Genomic DNA, 23509 nt, shown 5'->3' with positions numbered 1-23509 from the left:
ATGACTTTATATGTATTGAATACGACTGCATGTAAATCACTATTAGAGGCAAGCCCCTGGCTAGCCTCTCCCCTTAAATCATCTGGCTTTCCCACCTCTGGTGCTTGTACCTCCTACTATTTTCTTCTCTTTCACTTCCCTCGCCCACCAACACCTTAAATAGCACCTTACTATTACAGAGAGGAGACCCCAAGTTCTGGTTTTCGTATGGCAGTTTATAGGGATCTGCGATCAGTCCCGCGGATTCATCCCATTCCTACTGGCCTAAGAGGTGGGACACTAATTACAAGGGGGGGGGTGCTGCTCGTGACACCAAAGGCATTCGAACTTCAATAACTGTTTCTATTTCTTACTAGAAACTTGCTTAGCCCCATTTATCAATATTCAGTGATGAGCAAAATGTCAGTGTTTCAAAACCTTGTCTGTGGAACGCAGCATGTTTGCATCAAACAGTTAATAGAAATTCAAATAATCCACGGGTTGGCACCACATACTGGTTTTTTATGCACGCATTGTTTGCAAGTCTGTACTTTGCAGCTAGTGAAGTACTTTTGGTGAGGTAAACATTAATACTTTGCTTAAGAAACATCTTATTTTGAAGGGAAAGGGAGAAAAGACAAATTAAGAACTGCCTAGCAGGACATAGACACCGACATCCTTGTCTTAGTGTTAAAGGCCATTTATTAGGACAGGCTTGCTTATCATAATACACAGCAGTATAACAGTAACTTGAATTGCAACTTTCTTCTTTAAACTTGTAACTCCCGTTCTTACATCCTCACTTCAATCCACCACGTATCCTTCGCTCACCCAATTTCCAATTCCATTCCCACACATTCCCCTTTTCTTCGTATCTCCTGCCTGACTCGGGCCTCCCCACAGTCTGTCATTCTTCACCTGCTCGAAGGGTGGACAAGCCAGCATCTGACTCTCCATCATCCCCCATCTACTGCCCGCACCAAGCAACCTGCCCTAAAGCTGGCATAACCCCCCCCCCCCCCCCCACCTTGTCATACCCATCCTTCACAGCTACTTACCTGTAGGGCGGGCGGGTGGCCAACCTTCGTACAGTGTGACAGCAAGTGCCGAAGAGGCCGATTGTCCTTCCCACTTAAATAACCTCCCCTAGGACCTACCCATACCCCAGCCTATCCTCTTCTTGGCCATCTTCTTTCCGGCCGAGAGCTCCAGCTAAAAGACTGGACTCCGTCCAGCTCTTCGCAAGGCCCTAATGATGGTTGTGCAGTTGTTACATTTCAACTTTAATTTTATTGTAGCAGACATAAATAGAGCGGACAGGTTGTAACTGCATGTGCAGAACACTTGCTGAGCTGAATGTAATTTTCCTCACGCAGGGTCATGGCCCCGTATTTTTAGTTACTGATATTTTGTCTGTTTTAATGATGTGAGTGTTGATAGGTCTCATCTCACGAGGAATTCTTTCAGTCAGCCCTAGTAAATGGACGTTGCCCATCTGAGAAGGCTGTGTGCAAATCTCCATGCCAATGAGAGTGAACAAGGACTGTCACACTTTGGAGTTTACTTTGTTTAAAAAGGAGAACTGGAACGTAAACCACACACTTATTGCATGCATGCACTCGGCATGACACAGCTAATACACAAAATAATAGTACATGGCGGCTCAGCGAATTAAACACTTGCTGATTTGGGGTGTTATGGGCTGTGCTTTAAAAAGTTATTCTTGTTAACACTCAGATTAACAGCATCCCCTGCGAGATGGAACTAAGGGCCAGATGTAGCAAGGGGTTTTATCCGTTCTGTGTCTATGGGAAAATGTGTTCGTACATATGGCCCTAAATGTGTACTTAATAGCTGGACTCGAGTTGGGAGAACTGCCAGTGGCGAGGTAGCATAGGATGAATGGCCTGGGCTGCTTTTTTCCCCTCTCCAGTGTAATTTACATTTGTGTCCAAGCCTTGTGTTTTTTAAAAACTCGTACTTGTCGGGGTGATAATTTTCTTACGCGCTTCAATTCTTGATGAACAGGGAACTCGAAACAGCGAGAGAAAACTGATTTGCAGAGGATCACACAATGTGATTAGTTGGAGGACAATTGTAATTAGAGTGCGAGTCGCCTACTTGCACCTGTGACACTTGTGCAGCGCAACCAAAACGTCTCCACAGATTTTAAGACAAGCAGTGGCAAAGTCAAGAGGTCTCATGTAAGCGAGAGCAATTGGTTTTGTCAATGTTTATTTTAGCCATGTTGTACAGCAGCACGGCTGCAGTGCAGCATAGTTGAAAGTAAAAAAAATTAAAGTGCTATAACACTGCGCTACCATACAACATGCCTAAAACACATTGATAAAAACAATAGCTTTCTCATAAACTAGACCTATTGGATTTGCCAATGCTTGTTAAATACTGCAGTGTGGTTATCCAGTTGACAAGTCCTGCATAACGACTGACTGCGCATGGCTTTGCTTTTTTTCCATTATCCAAAGTGTAGTCCTACTTTTTTTTCTTGACTTATTCTTAAGGTTTGCTTCTATTTCCTTTCTTTATAGCTGATTTGCCTGAGTTCCTTAATCAAAAACAAGCAGTGCCACCAAAATTGGGAAACCATGGAATTACACTTCTGGCATATGCCAATGATTTGGTGATACTTTTGCAGACATCGGAAAGATTGCATCATCTTGTGTTGACTAAATGAATTCACTCTTGCCCATGGATTAACAACTTATTATTCAAAAAGAAAAATCATGGTGTTCAGAAGAAAAATAAAAAATATATATCTTGGGAACTTGGCGATGCTAAAATTGAAATTGTCAATCAATATGATTATCTTCGAATCTTGATTGATAATTAGTCACCTTTCAGTTTGAAAGCTCATATCTACCATTACTACCAAATCAAAATTGAAATTTGCTAAACTGTTTAGAGGTAGACTTACGGTCTGATTGCGACTTTGGCGGTTGGACCAGCAGACTGTCAAAGCAGTGGGTGGGAGTCTGCTGACATTACCTGTGAACCCCCCCCACCTTGACCCCCCCCATCATATTACAATGTTTCCACCGGGCTGACCGGTGGAAACATTGTATTAAGATGTGTCTGCTGGTCAGACTGGCGGAAACTGCCCCGGCATTGGCTTTTTCTCCCTTAAGCAGACAGTGCGCATTCCGAGGGTGCTGGTAGGGGTGGGACCTGCACAACCCATGCCATGGGCAGTGTAGGGGCCCCGCATGTAGCCCCCAGCACTGGCTTTCCGACAGCCTTTTTATGGTGCTTGAAAAGTCTGGCTGAAAGAGGACTCGTGAGCAGCACAGCGGCACTGAACTCAGTGCCGCCGTGGCTGACCACGACTGCCACCACCCCATCGGGATCCATGATTGTGACAGTGATCCCCTGGCAGTCCGGTCTGACCGCCAGGGTCGTAATCTGGTGGTCGGATTGCCAGGAGTGTGGTGGTCAGACCGCCACCAAAGGTTTGGCGGTCCTCCAACTGCCAAACTCATAATTAGGCCCATAACCACTTTTCTAAAAGCTTTAAAAACTAAACTCATTCCGTTTCTAGGTTATGCTTCACCTGTCCTAAATGGTAAGAGTCTCATTGATCTTGATAAAATCTGCATGCTGGGCATCTGTCAGCTTTTACAGCTTCGATTGTCTACCCCTCACTCTGCCATACTGGAGATTAATTTAAAATCTTTAATATCACTCCACACTGATTACACCATGAAGTGTGATTGTGCGTGAATTGGGCAGATGCAGATTCTACCACCTTGAAATCTTTCATTTACTATGAACTAAAAAAAAAAAAAAAAAAAATCAAATGCTGTTTTGGGATTAAACAGATCATTAAACAATGTAATTAAATACATAATTTATCACACTTTTACATTCTGGCCAAATTAAGTCGCGTTGCACGGAACAGTATTTTATGGAATACCGTATCTAATGGTGATGGGTAGAAAGAACCAGCCCCTCTTAAAAAAAAAATATATATATATATATATATATACACAGATTTGGTATAGGACTCGTCTTTGTCGTTGCACCAGGAATATGTCTAGATTGCAAGGCGCAATAAGAAGGAAATATCTAGGATTCTGATGTTTATGTATACCCATCCGTGCATTTGAGGGGTCTTGGAGTCCGCGCCTACAAGACAAGAGCACATGCCGACCCTGTGGCTACAAAGCGGAAACCTTTAGTCATTTATTATTCATTTGTCCGAAACTGTTGCATCAAAGGAGAATTTATTTACGGAGTCTTTTTAATGAAGTCAACATAAGATTAGTTTCAGAGGCGGTTAGATAATGGTTAACTGTTAAAAATCATTATTGTATTAGTAAATTAACGATTTTTTTTAAATGTTAAGAAACTGTAATTAATATACATCAGCTTTTTTTTAATTGTGTTTTTAGAAGTTCATTATAAATGCGACTGGCCTATTTTCATTGAATTCTGCGTGATTAATACATTAAAATGTCTGTACTACTAATTCTCTTCAGGACTGAGGGAAGGGTGTTCTCAGCAGTGGCATTGCCAATGTTGAACTTCGGTGTAGCGGCAAATTGAGTTAGTGGTGTGAAGGTACCGATGTTCACCGCACAGTCACGCGATGACACAGTCGCTGTCTGAATTACAGCTCCAGCGAAATACTCGACATGTTTTTCCCCAGTAAGCGTCAGTGAATGAGGAAAATCTTTAAGAATTTCCCTGCAATTGAGAGAGGAGCTGATTGGTGCTGGAGCCGCCGTGGGGTGCGTGAGAGGGGGCCGTGTTATCTGCCCTCGTTTCTTACTTCTGCAGGGCAAAGGGCAGACGCACTTTGTCCCGGCCGACTGTGGGTGGGGGTGGGCTCTGAGAGCAGCTGGGAGGCGCAGGTGCCCCGGGCGGGCCCTCCTTGAAACAGCCCGCCCGCGTCACGGGACTGGAATGTTGCTGCGTGCCTGGCCCATGACATGAGCCTCCGGGAGCCGCGGTGCTGAGCTCATTCATGCCTTCGGCGGGCGTGGAGCAACAACACGGCTGCTAAGGAGGCTCAGCCTTGGAGTCGAGGCAAGCAGACTGCTGAGAAGGGAGAACACGAGCAACTCTGCAGAGGAGCAGCCATCTACGACTACGGCACACCGAAAGGGCACGCACGGCCACCATATAGCAACGGAGGCCCTTTGGAAGCAGATGGGCCACATCACAAGCATCGGTGGTACGGCATAAGCGGGGGGTCCGTGTAGCAGGCGCAGTGGGGCCAGGTGCAAGGACAACCGATGCACAAGTAAAAGATGCAGTATCGCTAGCTGCTCCTAGAGCTGGAAGTGCCGCGTGACTTTCTAACTGAGATTTCTTCCACCTTGGGCAACTGACCCACAATGCCCTCGGAGCTGGCCCTCGACCCCGCGGCTGACGCGCGGCTATGGCGGGGGCCCCATCGGGGGCCTGTGAAGCTGAAGGTCCGGACACAGAGGATGAAGGCTGCTAGAAAGGACGTGCGAGGTTGGTACGGGGCGCTGTGATCCGTGGGAGATGCTGGAGTGGGGCAGTAGATTGCTGCGACAACACATGAAATGCGTCAGAGTGCTCGAAACTGCCCTGCTCTTTCCAAGTGTGAAGGAAGCTAGTCACACGGTCGCCGTGTGCGGGATGCTTGCATGGCTGCTGCGCTGCCGTTCTTTATGTACTTCAGTGAAGCAAGGCGGGTACTGCTGCAGTCCCTACTATACCTGCTCCTACCCTGTGTGAGATGCCCACGCTGCTCCCCATTTGGTGTCTGCCCTGCCTTAAGGAAACTTTTCTTTGCACAGCGGGCTGTGTTTGAGCGAAGCTTGCTCTGCTGCTATTGAAGCGGTACGTGTTCGTGAATGAAGCTTGCGGTGCGGTTGCTCATCAAGTCGTTCATACTCTCTAGGTTGGCCTCTTGTTCATTCTGACTGTGTGTGTGTGTCATTTCCATTGTGTGCTTGTTTCGTACGTGAAGGAGGATTTGCCTGAAAGAGAAATATTAAAGTTCAGGTACTCTCTGTCACCGTCCCAGACTGGTAGCGGTTTGCTGCAGAGCAGTGCTAGTACTCGCCAATTCAAAGGATTGCAGCAATGTTGAAAAGTGCTTGTACTCTGCCTTTCCTTTATAAGAAGTGCAGGTACTGGGACCAGACAGTAGCTACCTATGTACAGCACCGATTGCACTTGGGCACGTGCTGCGTTGGTTCTCTGTGAAGGAAGTGACGCTTGTGTTCCTGTTGCCATTTTAGCACGGGCTCTGTGCGTGAGGGAAGCGTGCTTTGCTGTACCTGTGCCGTGAGGTCTGTGCTTTCAGTGGTGCTTGCATTGCTGATGCTCATGGTGCGTATCCTTTTTACCCGAGAAGGCTCGTTTTGTGTATGGGTTTTATTTTAGGCATGCAGGAAGCTCGCACCAGTGTTGTCATTGCTGTGGGTGCTGTGTGTATGTTAAGGAAGCGAAGCCTGCACTGCTGTGCCGGACCTGTTGTTTCGGAGGGAACCTTGCACTCTGTCGCTCAAGGTTTCCCTTTTTTTTTGTATGTGTGGATGAAAGAGCATTTGTTATGCCATACATCACGGGTGAGTGAGTTCCGGCCTGTCTGTGGCTGCTGAATCTGTCTGTGTGAAGGAAATCTGTGCTTCGCTAGTGCCCATTCCTTCTGTGTTCTCCGTGCTGTGTGTAGACTTGCATACACACTCACTGCACTGGTGCCAGGTGCGCGTGTGGCCAGTGCAGTGACTTTCTGCCGTTGGTTATGCGTGTCGTTATACAAACTTGCTCCACTGCTGGCAGTCTTTGTAGGTGCGTGTGCGCCCACACAATGGGACCGGGTCATTCATCGTATTGTTTGTAAAGCCCGACTGGGCCAGACAAACACTGCTAGCGTCAGAACCAGCGTGTAGAGTTTCGGTCCCCTAATTGTTTTCGTAATTCACATTTTGTGTTAAGATGTTGTGACGTAGACTAGAAAATGTGTATCTTAGTCTTCTGACGAACCACGTACCTCAACATCCAAGGCAATATCGAGGTAAAATAGCAAATATACAATTCATAAGTCACTGGCTGGTCCCCTTAAAGATCAAGGTGTGGAGAGACTGCGTTGATTCTGTCGCAGGCAGCTTTACCTATTTATTGTGTAAGAGGGGAGCTTGCAGTTCCCTTCCATGCAATACCTCTTCTGCCTGTGTGGGACGCTTGCACGCCTGCTTCCCATACTGTATCTGTTGAGCGAGTGACGCTTGTGTGTCAGCTCGCTGTGCTTAAGCTGAAGGAAGCTTGCTCCGCGGTTCGAAGTGTCCAGCTCCTACCCGAGCTGCACTTGGTACATTTGTGTAAGGTACGCTCTGGTCAGTGTCCTAATTTTTTTTTGTACATCTGTAAGTGTTTTGTGTGTAGACGCGTTTATTTGCATGTGCTGCACTTGCCTAGTATGAGTGAAGCTTGTATCACCCGGCTCTGTGTACACTGAAGCTTGGCCACAGCTCTCCACGACGAGTGTCTTTCTAGTTTTAGCATATGAGGTCATTGTGTCTTGAGGGAAAGAGTCTCTTGGGCATGGCTGAGTGCAGGTCGGGCAGACACTCGCAAGGGGGGTGGTCTGCAGGGTGCTGGCGGGGAGCCTCATTACACTGTGTACCCAAGGAAGGGCATGGGGGAGGGGGTATGATGTCACCTTCACCACGAGGGCCGCAGTGTGAGTTCAGCAGTGCTCACCTACCAAGACTTCCTTTTTCCTCAAAACCACTTGCCACTGATGTCATGCGTGGAGCTGTGCCAGGAGACCTCACCCCTCCCGTGAACTGCATGTTATTCCATGCTGCTGCCCACACACAGCTCTAACACAGCCCTGACCCACAGCCCCTTCTATTCCATTACTAAGACACGCACTTCTCCCAGTGCACTTCAGGTCCGAGGTACAGCACCCTTGCTCCTCCAGTGCGGACACCCACCCACATCTCTACCAGTGAACTATCCTTACCCAACCCCTCGTCGCAAGGATGTCATGCAAACTGTTGTTTCACGCCGCTTAGTCCAGTTAGATGAAACAGGACTACAGTTTCCAGAATGCACCGGTTATTGATCAGTAACACGAGAAAGGAACACGGGGTCCTTTATGGCTTGGAAGCCTCTGGTAATTTTACTAAATACGTAGATCTGGGACTATGACCCGCCCCTCCCTATCAGAAAGGCTTCCCCACGCACCCCGACAATGGCCTTAGTGCTCATATTCACCGGTGGCGGGGGTCCTGTCTGTGGCTCCCCCTCCCCACATCGATCGAGTCACCTGTGAAGGCCTCGTGACTTCATTTCCCCGTGGAGGGGGTGATGTCACGGGAAAGCACAGAGGAAGCCAGTGATGAGCTGGAGTGCCTCGGGCATTCCAGTGAGCTTTTTTAGTCATCCCTCCCCTTCGTTTCTGCCAGCGTAGAGCACGTGACGCATTCTCTAAATAGAAGCTGCATTCAGGCACGTCGGAGCGAAGGGTGGGGGCCACATGGTGTCACGAACATTGCATCCGAGGGAGATGCAGCCAGTGCACGCAGATAACCGTATCCTCTGGAGGGGAAATGACCACCCCCGATACGCCTTAGCCGATTGCGCCCCGTTAAAATACCCTAAAGTAGAAATAATACCCACCACGTGTTGTGAGGCAGCGGGTGCGCGTCCAGTTTATCTCTCACTGAGAAATCCGTGTTCTCTGTATGTTTACTATGTATGAAGGCGTACATTGTCATACTGCTGTGTATGTCACGGCAGGGTGCCTCTGTTCCCTTGCTTTCTAAAGGGTAGACGGGCTGTTTCTCTCAGGCGGCCTCTTGTCCCCCTCCTCCCTGAAGGTGACCCCCGCCGTTCCGTTTCTCACCAGGACTCTATTTAGTCCTTGCCATGTTAACCCCGTTCATCCCGCCACTTTCTATTTGCATAAACAGTCTGCAGAACACATTTACCATTTTGTGTAAATAACGATACATGACGTCGGACAGCCTCTATTTTACATAGACAAGCCGCCTCAGACGTGAAGACTCCATTCTGAGTAAACATTGGCACAAGGAATGTGGCTAGGGTGACCAGACGTCCCGGATTTCCCCGGACAGTCCCGGTTTTTTAGAGGACTGCCCCGGGGTCCCGACGCTTCTCCTAATTTTTAATAAATGTCCCGGTTTTTAGGACAGAGGTCATATTACTAAACAAATGTCCTGGCTTTTGTGACAAAGGTCCTATTATTAAGTAAATGTCTCGGTTTTTTGGGACAAAGGTCAGATCATCTAGGGAAGCACAAGTTAAAGAGGCCTACAACGTATGAAATAATTAAATACAATTATCTGTTACTGCATACACACGTACACGAATAGGCACACATTCACAAAGCTACCAAAAAACCGGGAAAGGCCAGATATAAAAGTGACAGTTATGTATTTAGTCCTTCTTTTATGTCCGACCTGTCCCGGTTTTTGCTCCTCAGAATCTGGTCACCCTAAATGTGGCTGCTCCTTTTTCACACACAACTCGTGGAAGAGAGACGGCGAATACACTGCGAGGTGAACCTATTTTTCCATCGAGAATATCGGGACAGGAAGAGGTTCGAGGTGTGTGACTGAAAATAGTCCTTGGGTGAAGTGCTGCTCTTCTTAAAGTAATGCCTCGGTGCTGACAGGCTGGCCCACCTTCCTTTTCCGGCGGCCTGTAAAAAGACCACCTTTTACCTTTTCCGTCAGTCCTTGCGTCCTGCTTCAGGCCAGCTCTGCTGTCTGCTGATCCACAGCTCTGGGCAGGTGTCGTGACATGACTCCCTTGGTGACAGTTCTAGTTGGTTCCTGGGATAGAGGCTTTGGACATCATTGAACTGCTTTGGAGACATTTCGGGTTGCTTCTTAGAATTGGTTATTGGTGTCTAGGGGTGTATGTAGGTTTCAGTTGATATTTTTTTAACCAGTAGAATTATAATTTTTTTCTCTGCTCTACTTGTTCAAACCCTCTATGCTGCAGGCAGATCCCGTAGAAACAATTTATAACTGTTAAACTAGAATGTCTTACTTTTCTAATTGTCAACCTGACGAATAAACGCCTGTTTGAATGGTTGGTTGAAAAACAACCCATCCTAGAATTTCATTCTGGATCAGATGTTCTGTTTCTCCCTCATATTTATGATTACCATGTGACTCTATCTCACTATAGGCGCAAGATTCAAGCTTTGTGCTTCCATGTTATGAATAGATGCAATATGCTATATTATTCCTGGGTGTCCATCGTAGGTCCAGGAGTCTGGGTCCCTCCACGTTTTCAGGAAACCACTTTGTAAATGTGCTTCATTTGAGTTCCATGTATGTGAATTCATCTCATGTGGGTATTCTGAAAACGTGCATAAATCTGATCCGCCAGTGTGATTCCATTTAGTTTAATTGACGTTAGCCAAGACTGCAGTTGCCAGAATGGACTCCTTGTTATACAAAAGCCACGACTAGAACGTAGTGTCCTCTGTGACATGGAACATTTTTGTCTCGATACTCCTTAAAACAAAAACAAAAAGCCTCCTCTGCATTGTATTAGTTTCTCACTTCCTGGTTCCCCAAAAGGCCCATGGCCCGGTGTGAAATAGCTATTCAGTTTAGAGGGCGGTAAGGCTTACTTTTCAAAATGCTTAAAAAGTGTAAAGAACTGTAGTGCTGTGGAGGACTAAGCCTTAATGGTGACATGCTAAGCAAACCTTTCTCTTTAAGTGCCTAGAGCCAGTGTAATATTCAGAGAGTGCTACATATCTGCACTCATTATCTATTAACTATTTTGCTTCCGTGTCATCAGAACCACCATCTTGGCCTACAAGACAAAACCTGTTCTGATAATCTCGCACTCACAATGTTCTCAGGTATCGTGCTCTCCTCCCAAAGTACAATTGTAGTTTACTTCATAGTAAGGCACACTTTATGCAGACTGTGATTCTGCACATGTTTTCCTTTTATTTGAATCTCTGCTTTTGCCTGAACCACACAGGGCATAAACAGGTGTCATGCATTTGATGTTGAGATTCTCGGTAACAAGAAATAAACAGAGAGGCAACAAGTTGTAAATATCTTCCCTTCTTAGAATTCTACTATATACTCATTTTTGTGTGGAGAGAAAATGTGGTGTTATTTATTACACAACACGACTTTTCCTTAAATGGATAAAGGGACAATCTCTGCTCCTGGTTGAAGATAACCATGAGCAAACCCTATCAAAATATTTTTGTCATCCTTTGTCACCATTTTGGGGGATTATTGTGGAAAATCCCTAGAGTTCGAGCACTGGCTGAAAGTCACTTCCCACTCGTCAGACCAGAGGCGTGAATCCTCCGGGCTTGTCCCAAAAAAAAGTAATTGGTCTCAAAGAATAAACTCCAGCCCACGCCTAAAAAACATTTGCAAGTTAGTATCTCCTTTTACTACAACTCCTGTGATGACGAGTATAAAATGTACAGTAACTGTTAAAAAAAAAAAAAAAAAAAAACTTTTGGTAGAATGAGCGGAGGAAAAAGTAAATAAAAACCATTTCTCTTAACAAAAGCCATTATAAAAAAATAGTTGCGAATATGAGGCCCTTGAAAACTGGGAAACACAACAAAGACACCCAGGGAACTTCTAGCCTTCAGGTTTTTGACACTGTAGTGCTACGAAGTCTGCTTAAGGCCAGTGAGAGCATCTGACACTTATGGTTGCTAGCATGGCTACACAGAAGCCCTGGAATGTACAAGTCATTCATTTAAATATTGCCCTAGTGACATAGTCTCCACCTGGCCCAGTCCGTATGTTTTAGTCTACATGCGGGCAGTGCGCTGCCAGTACCATCATTGTTTTTTAGTCCCTTATTATGGCTGTTTCAACAGCACTGTTTCAGGGCTCTTAGCTTTGTCCAGATTCATTTTTCCATGAAATGTACTTGCTATTAGGCGGACTTTGTCTTGGCCTCGTGTTTTTTCCTGCATCATATCCTCCATCCAGCAGTGAGATATTCTCCAAACAGTGTTTTTGGCTACTAAATTTTAAAAGTTTCTGTTGATTTGTATATAAAAATGAGATTTTTACTTCACTTAATGTTATTATTAATGGAAAGTCACACAGTGCGGTGGTAAGGTATCCTGCAGCCCTCCACCCTTCCACAATATGGAGGTGGAAAGGAGTACAACGCACCCTCCCTCATAAACTCTGATCTTTCCTGCTCCTGGTCGCTCTGGATTGTACTGACATGTCTACCTCCTTGTGTTCTCTGCAGGCGGCTTTGCGACATTCTCGTCCTGCTTTCCAGGCCTCTGTGAGGGGAAGCCAGCTGCCATCTTGCCCGTCAGCATCTCGCAGCCCTGTCTGCCAGTGGCCAGTGTGGGACCCACTCGCATCTTGCCACACCTGTACCTGGGCTCCCAGAAAGACGTCCTCAATAAGGTAAGGGCTTGTTTTGTTCTGTGAGGAGGGAGACCCATCACCACAAAGGCATTGTACCAAAGAGCCGAGTCAGCTGGTAGTTCTCAGATATCTGAATCTGTGATGGGCATGAAGAGGCATTGTTGGTTCGAGAAAATGCATCAAGAGTAAAGTTTTGGGACATTTACTATTTTACACACTAACAAAATATGGTCACGTTTTAGCAGTTCTAAATATGTACCATGAGTAATGTTGGCTCTTTTTAATAATGTGTTTCTTCTGCCGATTATTAATATATGGAATAGTTCTGCCGTCAGGCCGGCTCCTCAAACTTTGTTATGATTTCATTGTGGGCCTAAGGCTAAATTCAGAAGGTGCTCTGGGTAGGAATACTGGCCTCAAAGCTTATCCATGCCATGATCCCTCCACTCATATCTTATGCACACTTCTTTTGTTTATAATATGGGGCCTTCTTCCCACATAATCATGCGGGTGGAACTTTGGGTATTATCTGCAATCTTTAGAAAGTCTTCTGGTTTTCACTACTTTATTTACTCCCAGTCATCGAGGCAGAGGTGTCGGACAGAATGCAATAGTGGATCAAGTTCAGTATGGCATGTCTGCCCTAGTTTTCTAGTAGCCCTGGTTGCATTAAGGCACAGTTTAGCTTGTTTGAATCTGTGTGGCCACGTTTCATAAAAATAACTCTTTGAAATTAGTAAATTGCAATCCCAATCGTTAGGACGACCACCCAACTTTTTATAGAAAAGATGCCAAAGGCAAGCTCGTATGTAATGCTTGGGGTCCTGTTCAGCTGGGCTTCTACAAGTCTGGCAGTAAATGGTTAGATACACATGGCACAGTAAGTAGAATAGGAGATAGTTTGGGCACAAAACTAGCTCTAACCTATTGCAGGGTAACGGGATGCCAGATGTAACGGGCACCCACACCGTAGCCTCTCTGGTATACCACCGTCAGCGGCCTACCTCATGGAACAAGGGCAGGCTGTTATACATATGCTGAACAAAGGCAGCCTGTAGGAGAATCACAGATTTTTAGAAGAGTTGAACACTAGCTCTTGAGGATAGCCTTTACCCAGTATGAGTCTGTACACTGTGTACTTGTCTAATACACACGATCACGTGTTAGTGGCAACACACTGCATATGCGGAATTCAAGGATCTCCTAACGAGGCCTGCACACAGTGTCGCCATAGCCTGGTACGAGGAGCAGTAGCCACCATCCAATACACTGTTATCCATCATAGTTGCAGGAGGGCCAGATCAGTAACAGATTTTAACACAAATGTAAATGATTTCCATTTAGAATCACTGAATAGGAGTTTCACCTCGTGGACATCCTTTCATTACCAGGACTATGGTAAACTTTGAATGCACTCCCTAACTTTGGATGCACCCCTTATAAAGCCTAGGATCATTTGTCAAATGTCAAAACAGGGATTCGCAGATTGTTGCGTCCACTGAAGGAAAAACACAAACTAGGCCAGCAAAAAGTTGATCAGGACATAAAGCAAACTCTTCCAATGTATCAATGGAAGAGGAATTGGAGAGCACTTTTTTACCCTGCTAAAATCACCTCTATTCCCCAAAAGTTTGTATCTCATGTCATTAATGGGCATCCTGGAAAAGAGCAGGACGCACGTTCATGGGAAGAAACAAATCGACATTTGACCAGCTGCAAACAGACCTTGGGTAGACATGGCACGTCCTTTACAGGGTTAGCCCTAGGTGTGGATTCGGGTTTGGGAAGCAGCAGGAAGCTGTCACTCCAGGGAGTCATGGTTGGCCTTTGGATCCTTGGTTAGTACCTGCCTGATCGGTATTCTGAGGTTTTGTGACATATAAATGGCATGGGGAATTGTTGGTTCTGCTCAGTGTGCTGAGTGTTAGCACCCCGCCCTTCATATGTTAAGTAAAGGACCTACCCAATATGGACGGCAGTTGATCAGATTGAGTAATCTAGATTTTGCTGAGAAAGTATTTCTGAGGTAGAACCTTTATAATAACTACCATGTGCCCTGTCAATAAGCATGTCAAAAGTGAGTATTTTAATCAAGTGATGCACAAATGAATAGAATGCAACCTCCGGGTGATCTTTTTAAAAATTGCTTAACAGATCCAGAATGAACACCCCTACGAAAACTTTGACTTTCACCGAATATTTATTTGAGACTTTATTTACACCGTGAAGATTTGTACTTGTTGTGTCAGTATGGTGCTTTTTAATGGTTTGGAATGTGGCAAGAAGAAACCCGAGTCCATTGGGGTCTTTACCCTCTTCTGAGGAACAGATATAAAGAAGGGCTAGATAACAATTTATTAGATCACAGGAAGCAGCAAAAGTTTCTAGATTAGCTGTGTCTGAATATTGAGAATTGTGGCTAACCTGACACTTTCCCCATAGGACCTGATGGCCCAGAATGGCATTGCTTATGTGCTCAACGCCAGCAACAATTGCCCAAAGCCGGACTTCGTATGTGACCACCACTTCATGCGCATCCCTGTTAATGACAACTACTGTGAGAAGTTGCTGCCCTGGCTGGACGAGAGCGTGGACTTCATTGGTAAGCAGGTGCCGTGTCTCTGGTGTGGATCGGGAGGAGGCAGCTCGGCTGCATGACACTTCTTTCTTACAGTGGCGGTCTTACCTTTGTTAGGAAGTTTCCAGCAAGTAAACGAGGCTTATGGACATTTGTGTAGTGGAATACAGCTACTCAGCCCCATTTCTTGGTCATTTATACAGATAACGCTATTCACCTGCCTTTTTAAAAAAATGTTCGCATGACACTTTAACTTCTGAAGAGAAGGCCGCATTATCTAATTGCTTCTCATACACATTCGTCTATCTGTCTCCCGCAGATCACCTTGTTTCTCAGGCTCTCATTTCCCCAAGAGTCTTATGTGGAAAAGGGCAGGAGCTCTCCTTCATTCCAAACACACTCTGACTTTTTCTTTCTTTATTTTTCAATAATTTGCGGTTTCCCTGCTGCTTATATACCTTCACTTGTCTGTCTCTTTCAGAGATTGCCAGGTTGTTCTGTCCTCCCCATAGATACTCCTACTTTAAATTTCTTTCAGAGACTGCCAAGCTGTTCCTTGCTTACCAGAGACACACTGACTTTAACTTCTTGCGGAGAATGCCAGCCTATTCTCCAGCTCCTTGTTGTTTTTTTTTGTGGGTTTTTTTTTGCATCTGCTGCAGAGAATGCCCTATATCCATAGGCCCATCCAGTCCTTCCTCTGTCTGTGTCTTCTGCAGTGCGTCCCCTAGTTCAGACATCGCTTTCACATATCTGTGCGTCTTCTGTAGAGAATGCCTGACCCTCATGGACCTCAGTACTCTGAACTTTCATTTCTTTGCAGAGAAGGCCAGGCTGTCCAGCTCTCGAGTGATTGTGCACTGCTTGGCTGGGATTTCCAGGTCTGCTACCATTGCGATTGCATACGTCATGAAGACCATGGGGATGTCCTCTGACGAGGCCTACAGGTACGTGAAGGCAAACCTTGCATTTCCAGGAAACCATGAGAAAAAGTGATATTGATCTCAGGGAGGGCCTAATGGAGCTGCAGCAGGAAGATGTCCATTCCTGTCCAGAGTTAATAGTTGAGTGGCACTTCCTAGGTAGGACAATGAGAGCTGAGGCTGTGTAGGATATGGATTCCTGCAGTGACGTTGTAGGAGAGATGTCACAGATATTCTTTCCACGCGGGGTGAGGTTGAGGGATAGAACACTAGAATGTTATTTGCGCTATAGAGTGATACTGTCAGCTAACAGAATACCAGTTCCGGAAGCTGTTATTTTTTTGCATTGACACATTCAGATATCTTGAGATGGAAGCAGATGTTCCATGCAGTGCTACGGAGTAATGGAAAATGGGTTCCTTGTAATAGGCAGTTACACATAGAGGTTGAAGCTATCTTTGCTCTCCGAAGTGATAAGCAGTATGGTAGGCAGTGTTCTTTCTTCTTCATGCAGTTTGTTCCTTGTGGTGTTTTTCCTTCATGCGCTGCTCTCTTGTTCTTCCTGTATGTTCCAATAACTGTTTTTTTTTTTTACTTCTCAGATTCGTGAAGGAGAGACGCCCATCAATATCTCCGAACTTTAACTTCCTTGGCCAGCTTCTGGAATATGAGCAGAGCCTCAGTGTTCACAAGGCCTGGTCTGCAGGAGTACTGAAGTCCTCAGGAGAGCACCTTCCTCCGCCAGACCTGGTGGAACCCCCTGAAGGCACTGTTGCTACAACAACATCTACCTCAGAGATGTCCGAGGGGGGAAGTCACAGCACAAGAGCCGACTTGCAACGACGGCACCCTGGCGCTCCCAATGTTATTTCTCCTAGCACTCTGCAGCAAGGCCTCCGAGGCCTGCACCTGTCATCTGAGCAAGTACTGGACACCAACCGCCTGAAGCGCTCCTTCTCCTTGGACATCAAATCAGCCTACACGCCTGGTGCAGAGGAGACCCCCAAGCTGAGCAGGTTGGAATCTGGTGGCTTGTCGCCATTCTCTCCACAGCCGGACTGCCCAGAGTGGCCTAGTGGGCCAGACCTCCATCTTGAGGCAAATGTGTGTCAGAGGAGAAAGCTCCAACAACCGCTGGTATCACCAGTGCATGGCCTGAATCTAAACTTTAGTGCGTTGTGCGCTGGACACAAGAGTGCCAGCTCTCAGGACAACCTCACACAGAAACTTCGGCTTAGCCTGTCTGGGACACCACAGCCGGCAGTTGCCACAGACCCCTCACGCCTCAGTGGTTGGAGTGCACAAGTGGAGTCACCTAGCGAGCCTTGTGCTACTGATGCACCGTGGTACTTTGGTGGCGAGCCACCATTGACTTCTGGGACCCTTTTCAGCACTTCCTACAGTACATTCAGCCACAGTACCCTCCAGACAAGCTGTGAGATAAGGTTGAGGGAAAAGCCTCGGCCAGAGCCCAGAGACAGCCGGCGGAGCTGGCACGAGGAGGGTGCAGCCGAAATACAGTTCAAAAGGAGGAGCTGTCAGATGGAGTTTGAGGGGGGCATGTCAGAGTCCCACTCACGGGAAGATCTGGTGAAGCAGTCCAGCTTCTCTGGTAGTGTGGAGGTAATTGAGGTGTCCTGACGCGGACCAGCTGGAGAAGGGAGGGTATTCACCAGGGGGAAATTATTTGTATGCATACATCAGCAGAGAGTAAGATATCTTAATATGCCACCAGCATATAGCAGGTGCTAATAGGGAGACCCAAAAAAGCTACAAAACATTTTAATTTCCCCAATTTCAAAAGCTTCACCCCGGCTACTATTGCCCTCAAGTGTGTTGGGGAAAAGTTCCTTGCTCTCAGTCTCGTTTTTTATTGGTTACCTCTCCCCAAAACGTATTTTGTGCAACGTGTCAGCTTGATGAGCTAGTGTTGTGACGGTAGTGGGATGCACGTGTCAGGCGAGCGGCTAGCAGCAGCTGTGTGCAAGCTTCAGTGGCTGTAAATGCACTGTAGGCGTCTGCTGGATCAGCAGGACATGCGTCGGCAGCGTCTGCTGTGGGCATTGGTACTAGAGAAGTGGACAAGCTTCTGCGAGCTGAGACTGAACTGGGCTTAACAAGGGTCCTCCTGCTACTTTTATGTGGAAGACTGGATGCAGCTCATGTACTTCAGTAGAACTGGGGTCCTGCCTATCTTCTCTCTGGTTCCTGTCACCTCAGCCGGTAGCCCCTGGGGTGGCTGCTTGCGTCAGGAGCCTCACCGCCTACTGGGCAGGAAGGATAAAGGGTCGAGTCAAAGGGATGCTGACACTGGTCCTGGCTTTACTATTATCAGGGCCTCCCCCTTTGAATAGCCCCAAACATGCTTCCACCCCAGATAGGCAGCAAACATTTTCTTATTCATCAGGGTAAACAAATATCGAACAGAAGATGGAAAAAGTGAAGGACTATCCTGGGCGTTCCCAGAAAACGAGACTTTATTTTCTGTTGTGTTCATTTTGTTATTTATTGCGTGCTCTTCATTCAGGCAATGAACCGGAGGGTGGCACCGATGGGACTGTCCAGCCTTTAGTGTTACCGCGCTATTTATTGAGAGCTTTTTATTTTGGCAATGAACAGGAAGGTGGCACCGTTAAGAGACTGTCCAGCCTGCGGTGTAACCCTACTATTTATTGAACTCTTCATTCTGGCAGTGAAGAGGAAGATGGCGCCGTCGAGACTGTCCAGTCCGAGGAGCTACCACGCTATTTATTGAACTCTTCATCCTGGCAATGTACGGCAGCCGGTGCCGTGAGACTGTCCTGCTTGCGGTGTTACAGTGCTATTTATTGAACTCTTCCTTCAGGCAATGAACGCGAGGGCCGCCCCAGCGGGGTCCTCTCGACGCTCTTTGCACTGTACAGTATTTAAAGCCGGGAATGCTGCTCACTAAAGCAATACCAGACGTTACCTTGGACTTGTCTTTTGTAGCACTTGACCTGGATCAGCTCATGTCCTGTCTCCCTTCTCTTCTTGTCAGTCTTTTTCCAGTCTTATTCAACCTTTCCATATGTGTGTGTGTTTCTCTTTTATTTTGTCCCACTCATCCGCCTCTTTCTTTCCCTAAGGTTTCTTTCAGCTCTAGCCCTCTCAGTTACTTATCTGTGTTCCGCTGTCTCTAGTCCTACTTTGGTTTCTCAATCGTCATGAGTGTGTGGCCATTTAAAACAAAAAAGGCCAAATATTAATTTGCATACGGGCGGAGTTGGTGACCAATGATAAGGCACATTTTTGTGTCCCTATGCTTAGAGGTGTTAGCACACGGCTCTCCCGGGCTCCTTCTGGGAGAAAGACTGACTGGAACAACGCCTCTGCCCACAATCCCAAAGGTTTCTTGTGTTGGCAGGAGTGATCTGATACTGGCATCAACACCCACATTATTATTGCCTCAGCAGACCAAAAAATGGAGCTCGAATCAGGGGTAATGGGGATTGCTGTCCCAAACAATGTTTTTAGAGCAGTTGACGGGTATATCAAATACTTCTTTCTAGTGGTTTCCCACTCGAGCGTTTTAGCATAAACGCTCTTGAAAACCGCACTACAGGAGTGTCACCAGGCCCAGTTCTCCAGCACAAAGAGCACACTTTTGATTAGATGACAGCACCCACTAATGTTTCGTTTTTTTGTTTGTTTTGTTTTTTTGTTAATGTGGCCACCGAAACTACAAATGGATATGAGCTCCCATGCAGTTGCTCTCCCTGACTGCAGAGGGGAGCTTGAATTGAGCCTCCAAGAGTCGGAAGGACTGGTGGAGTGCCACTGTTTTCTAAAGGAATGCCTCGGAGAACAGGCGCAGACTCTCAGTTCTATATTTTGTTCTTTGATTAATTCTTTAAAGGAATTCATGTAATTTTAAGGTATTTTTATTCATTATTGATGGAGTGTTTGTGAACGACAGAAGTGTGTGATTTCTACATTTTGCTGTCACAAAGAACCTTTTTATGCTCCTGAGCGCTCCCAAGCCCAGCAAGCTGCGATTTACCCCTGGTTTTCTAATATCTGACCCGTGGCAGTGATAGCTGTTCTTCTGTAATTTCCTCCCAACAAGTGTGGCTTTGGTTTTTGATAACTCAAACACTAATTCTGAAACTAACCTTCGCATCTTGTGGAGCAAGGCTGCAGAGTACTCCTTTACTTTCAGGAAGAGGGAGCTGTGCAGATGACACCTGAAAAACAGTTGGGGATAACCCTGGAGAAGTGAACGAGGTGGTGGGGGCACGAAGAGTTGGTTGGGCTATGGTGATCATTCTTACAGTGTTTACAAAACACAACTCACTTAAAATGAAAAGTGTGTGGACAACAGTTGAAAGCAGTCACACCAAAAAAAGAGGGATCAGTTTTCCCTGGTGGCAGGAGAAGGTGCAAAATGCACTCAAAATCAGGATTACTAGAAGTCTTCTTGGGGCTTAAGCCACAAACTCTATGCGGGGCCCTGCTCTGAATTTATGGTGACAGTGGCTGCTAAGGTTACCTGCCTATTCGAGAATACAACACAACCGTGGGTTATGTTTACTTTTTGTAAATACATAAATAGATTTCGCACTAGCAACACAAGGCATCGAAAAGATTGAGGCTGGGGCAATTATTCCTGCTGCTCCCTCCTTGTGATGGATCTTCTCAAAGTTAAACCATGCTGAGAAGTCGCCATGGGTGTCCGGCATACGTCCAGGATGTCTGGTTCCAAGCATTCTTTCCAGGATGGATACTAATTATGCAGACGGTTTTCAGTATGATTCATTGTATGTAAATGTATCATAAATCTCTATCTTGAAACCACAACATGCATCTTTTTCTCCTGGACCTGTCATTTATACCCTCTTCTGTATGGTTGGAAGTTTAGTACGTAGGAATTCTCAGAATTTCAACCATTTGCTACTGTCTTCCCTGACACCCCGTGCCATGACTAACTAAGCATGGACACTTCAGGACAAATTCATCATCCTTTCAAAAGAATGAAATTTGTATGATCTTCAGGATGTTGTCCACCTGAAGTAGTTAGTTGGGATTTTCGGCGTGCTACCCTCTAGCCCAGCACACCTTCTTCTCTCCGCTGATTGCCTGACATCTCAGCCAGGCTTTATATTCACTGAGTTGGGATGAAGCATAGCCTCATAAGAAGCTCAGTATTGCTAAAAACAAAACAAAAACAAGTGCATGTTCACCCTCTCATAGAGAGGTGGAGTCAAGGGTGCTGGAGTCAACATGTTTCATCACTATAACATGGGTACCGTCCTTACGCTCAGACCATTGGTGCAGTGAGGGGCCCATATAAGATAGGGGATTTTATTGACCTGGGCTGCACCTGATTGGGGCAGTGGAAATAAATAGTGCCTGAAGAGTGCCCAAGCCTCAAAAGAAAATGCATTTTGGATATGATACACAGAATTTGGGAAAGCGATTTTGGTGGCAAGGCTGACCTCACCTGACTGTTGGTAAAAAGAAATCATACGACGCCACTGTGTGTATCTCTGAAATTGCACCTTGTGTAATATGTATTTTGGAATATGCACGCCCAAAGTTATTACTAGTTCTGAATAAACCATAAGACGGCCCCATATTGTAGTGCTGAAACACGCCAACTCCATCACTTTATGCGTGAGGGAATAGGCATTTATTTTTCTATACCAACCCCTCGCAAGATTAAAAATGAACTTTGCAAATACAAGTAGTCGTACATTGAAGCAATTTTGATTGTATCACCACTCTTGACTCCTAGTGCACCAAAGACCGAGATGTGCAGCATTATATTGTCTCACCCATCCTACATAGTCTAAATTAGAATAATGGTAGTGAGGAAACAAGTGGACAGGAAGAATCGGGATCAGATTGGTTAAGAGCGAGCTTAGGACTCTCATCCAGGTTGTCATCATTGGTACCTCCCAGAAAGTGTCGGCTGTCTGATGGATCCGGCTACTCCAATAATTACCTTTTGATATACCTCACATCATCTAGAGAAGCACCCATGTTTTCCAGTGGGACTCATAGTACACTTCAAATACACACTTGTTGGGAGTCTTCTTTTCCCAACAACATCTTGTACTATTAAGAGCACTCAAACTATATATCAATTGATGATCACACTTTAAATTGTTAATAGGGGTTCCACTTGTAACTGATGTCAGTTTCTAGCCCCTACATTCTGATCTATCAGAAAGAAATCTGATAGATCATATAGAAATCTACCAGTTTCTAGATGGATTTAGGGCAGGTGGATATCCACGATCGGCTTTAGGGGTTTGCTCCTTAAGAGGCACCACCCCACAGAAGTCGGGGTATGAGGATCCAATTTAGTGCTTACTTGTGGGCTCGAAGCAATTATTGTTTGGAATCTTACTTTTTGAAGGTTAAGAAGGCAGACAACTTCCTTCTTTTCTTACCCAGTCATAGTGCCCAAAACCACCCAGCCCATCTGCAATCCATACCCAGTCATACTGCGATACACTTACAGTCACACACTGTCACACTCTGCTGACTATAGCCAGGCAGACTTTCCGAGCATCACCCCAGTCATACAGCCTCGTCACACTCAGGCAGAGTGCTTCAACTTTGTTACCATCACCATAAAATAGTTTCTTTTGGTCAAAACGACCCAAAAATAAACATACATAACTACATAGACCAATAAAAGAGCTACAGTAAAATACAGTGATCAAATGCAATTCATCACATAACTAGAGGGCTAGTTTCAGACATTCTCTTAATCTCAGTACAGCATTAACAAGACATTTCAAAACACATCATGGGTGGAGCATATCATTATTAGGGAAATTAATGCCGATCAACAGTTTTGAATTCCCTCATCCTTTAATGCTGGATGTAAATATTTCCTTTCCGGCATCCTATAGAAATACCAGAAGAACGTATCATATAGCATAGTCTGTCTTTATATGTTATTGCATAGGCATAAAGGGGCGTCCTGCTGCTTGGTGCTCTACATTTTGTGAAACCAACTTTTCAAAGAAGATGCCCAATCTAAATCTAGTCACAATTGCTTGCTTGTACTGATAATGCACCCGCCACCGATAATATTTCATACTTGTAGTTGCTACGGGCAAGTAAGCCTTTCCTTTGGGTTTTGTGAGCTCATTTGATTCTTCAAACTGTCATCCATAAACAGGTTGTCCAAAAGGAGCTTCCATTCCTAAAAGTGAGTTTATCTGGGAACATTAAAATGCTCAAACAGCCTATTTTAATTCAACAGCTAGTAATTTGGTCACACTTAGGGAAGATGTGCACGTTATCCAGGGCAAAAACATCCTGTTAAAAAGTTTTAATTGGGAAGCATTTGAGCTCTTTCATACGATCTAATTTAAATGGTTGTCCCAGTTGTTTTCAGTTTTGTTTTTTTAGATAATATAGTTTTCAGTGGAGTTCTAGACTTTTTGCGATTCTTTTTAAAGGTCTTTTCGTTGACATTTTGATTTGGTCAGCTTTTTAAATTTATTTTATAAACCCAAACTCCTTCGCCATAACTGATGATTGGGATTACACTCAAATTATAGATGTTCATCATCGATGGTACTTTGGTTAAGCCATTCCTTTTCAAGAAAGCAAAGTTGCAAGTTTTACCTTTGCTTGATTAATATGGATCTCCGAGGACAGTTTGCAATCCAACTAGAGCCACAGAT

The 23509-nt window shown here is 45.5% G+C and overlaps 1 protein-coding gene across 2 annotated transcripts in view; it reads left to right on the top strand.

Annotated features, from left to right (window-relative positions):
- Positions 1–18791, top strand: part of DUSP8 (dual specificity phosphatase 8) — a 91526-nt gene extending 72735 nt beyond the window's left edge. Inside the window, exons 1-5 of one of the 2 annotated variants that reach the window (XM_069223158.1) lie at positions 5191–5460; positions 12214–12380; positions 14784–14943; positions 15743–15866; positions 16445–18791. In XM_069223158.1, the coding sequence (XP_069079259.1) occupies positions 5337–5460; positions 12214–12380; positions 14784–14943; positions 15743–15866; positions 16445–17483 (1614 nt within the window). In that variant the 5' untranslated portion in view covers positions 5191–5336 and the 3' untranslated portion in view covers positions 17484–18791. Of the gene's footprint in view, positions 1–5190; positions 5461–12213; positions 12381–14783; positions 14944–15742; positions 15867–16444 lie in introns of those variants that run through there. The other variant, XM_069223157.1, reaches the window with a different exon arrangement.
- Positions 18792–23509: the final 4718 nt, after the last annotated feature.

The sequence above is a fragment of the Pleurodeles waltl genome, chromosome 3_1, assembly GCF_031143425.1.
Source record: "Pleurodeles waltl isolate 20211129_DDA chromosome 3_1, aPleWal1.hap1.20221129, whole genome shotgun sequence".
Taxonomy (NCBI): Eukaryota; Metazoa; Chordata; class Amphibia; order Caudata; family Salamandridae; genus Pleurodeles; species Pleurodeles waltl.
This window is presented reverse-complemented; position numbering and strand designations above follow the sequence as displayed.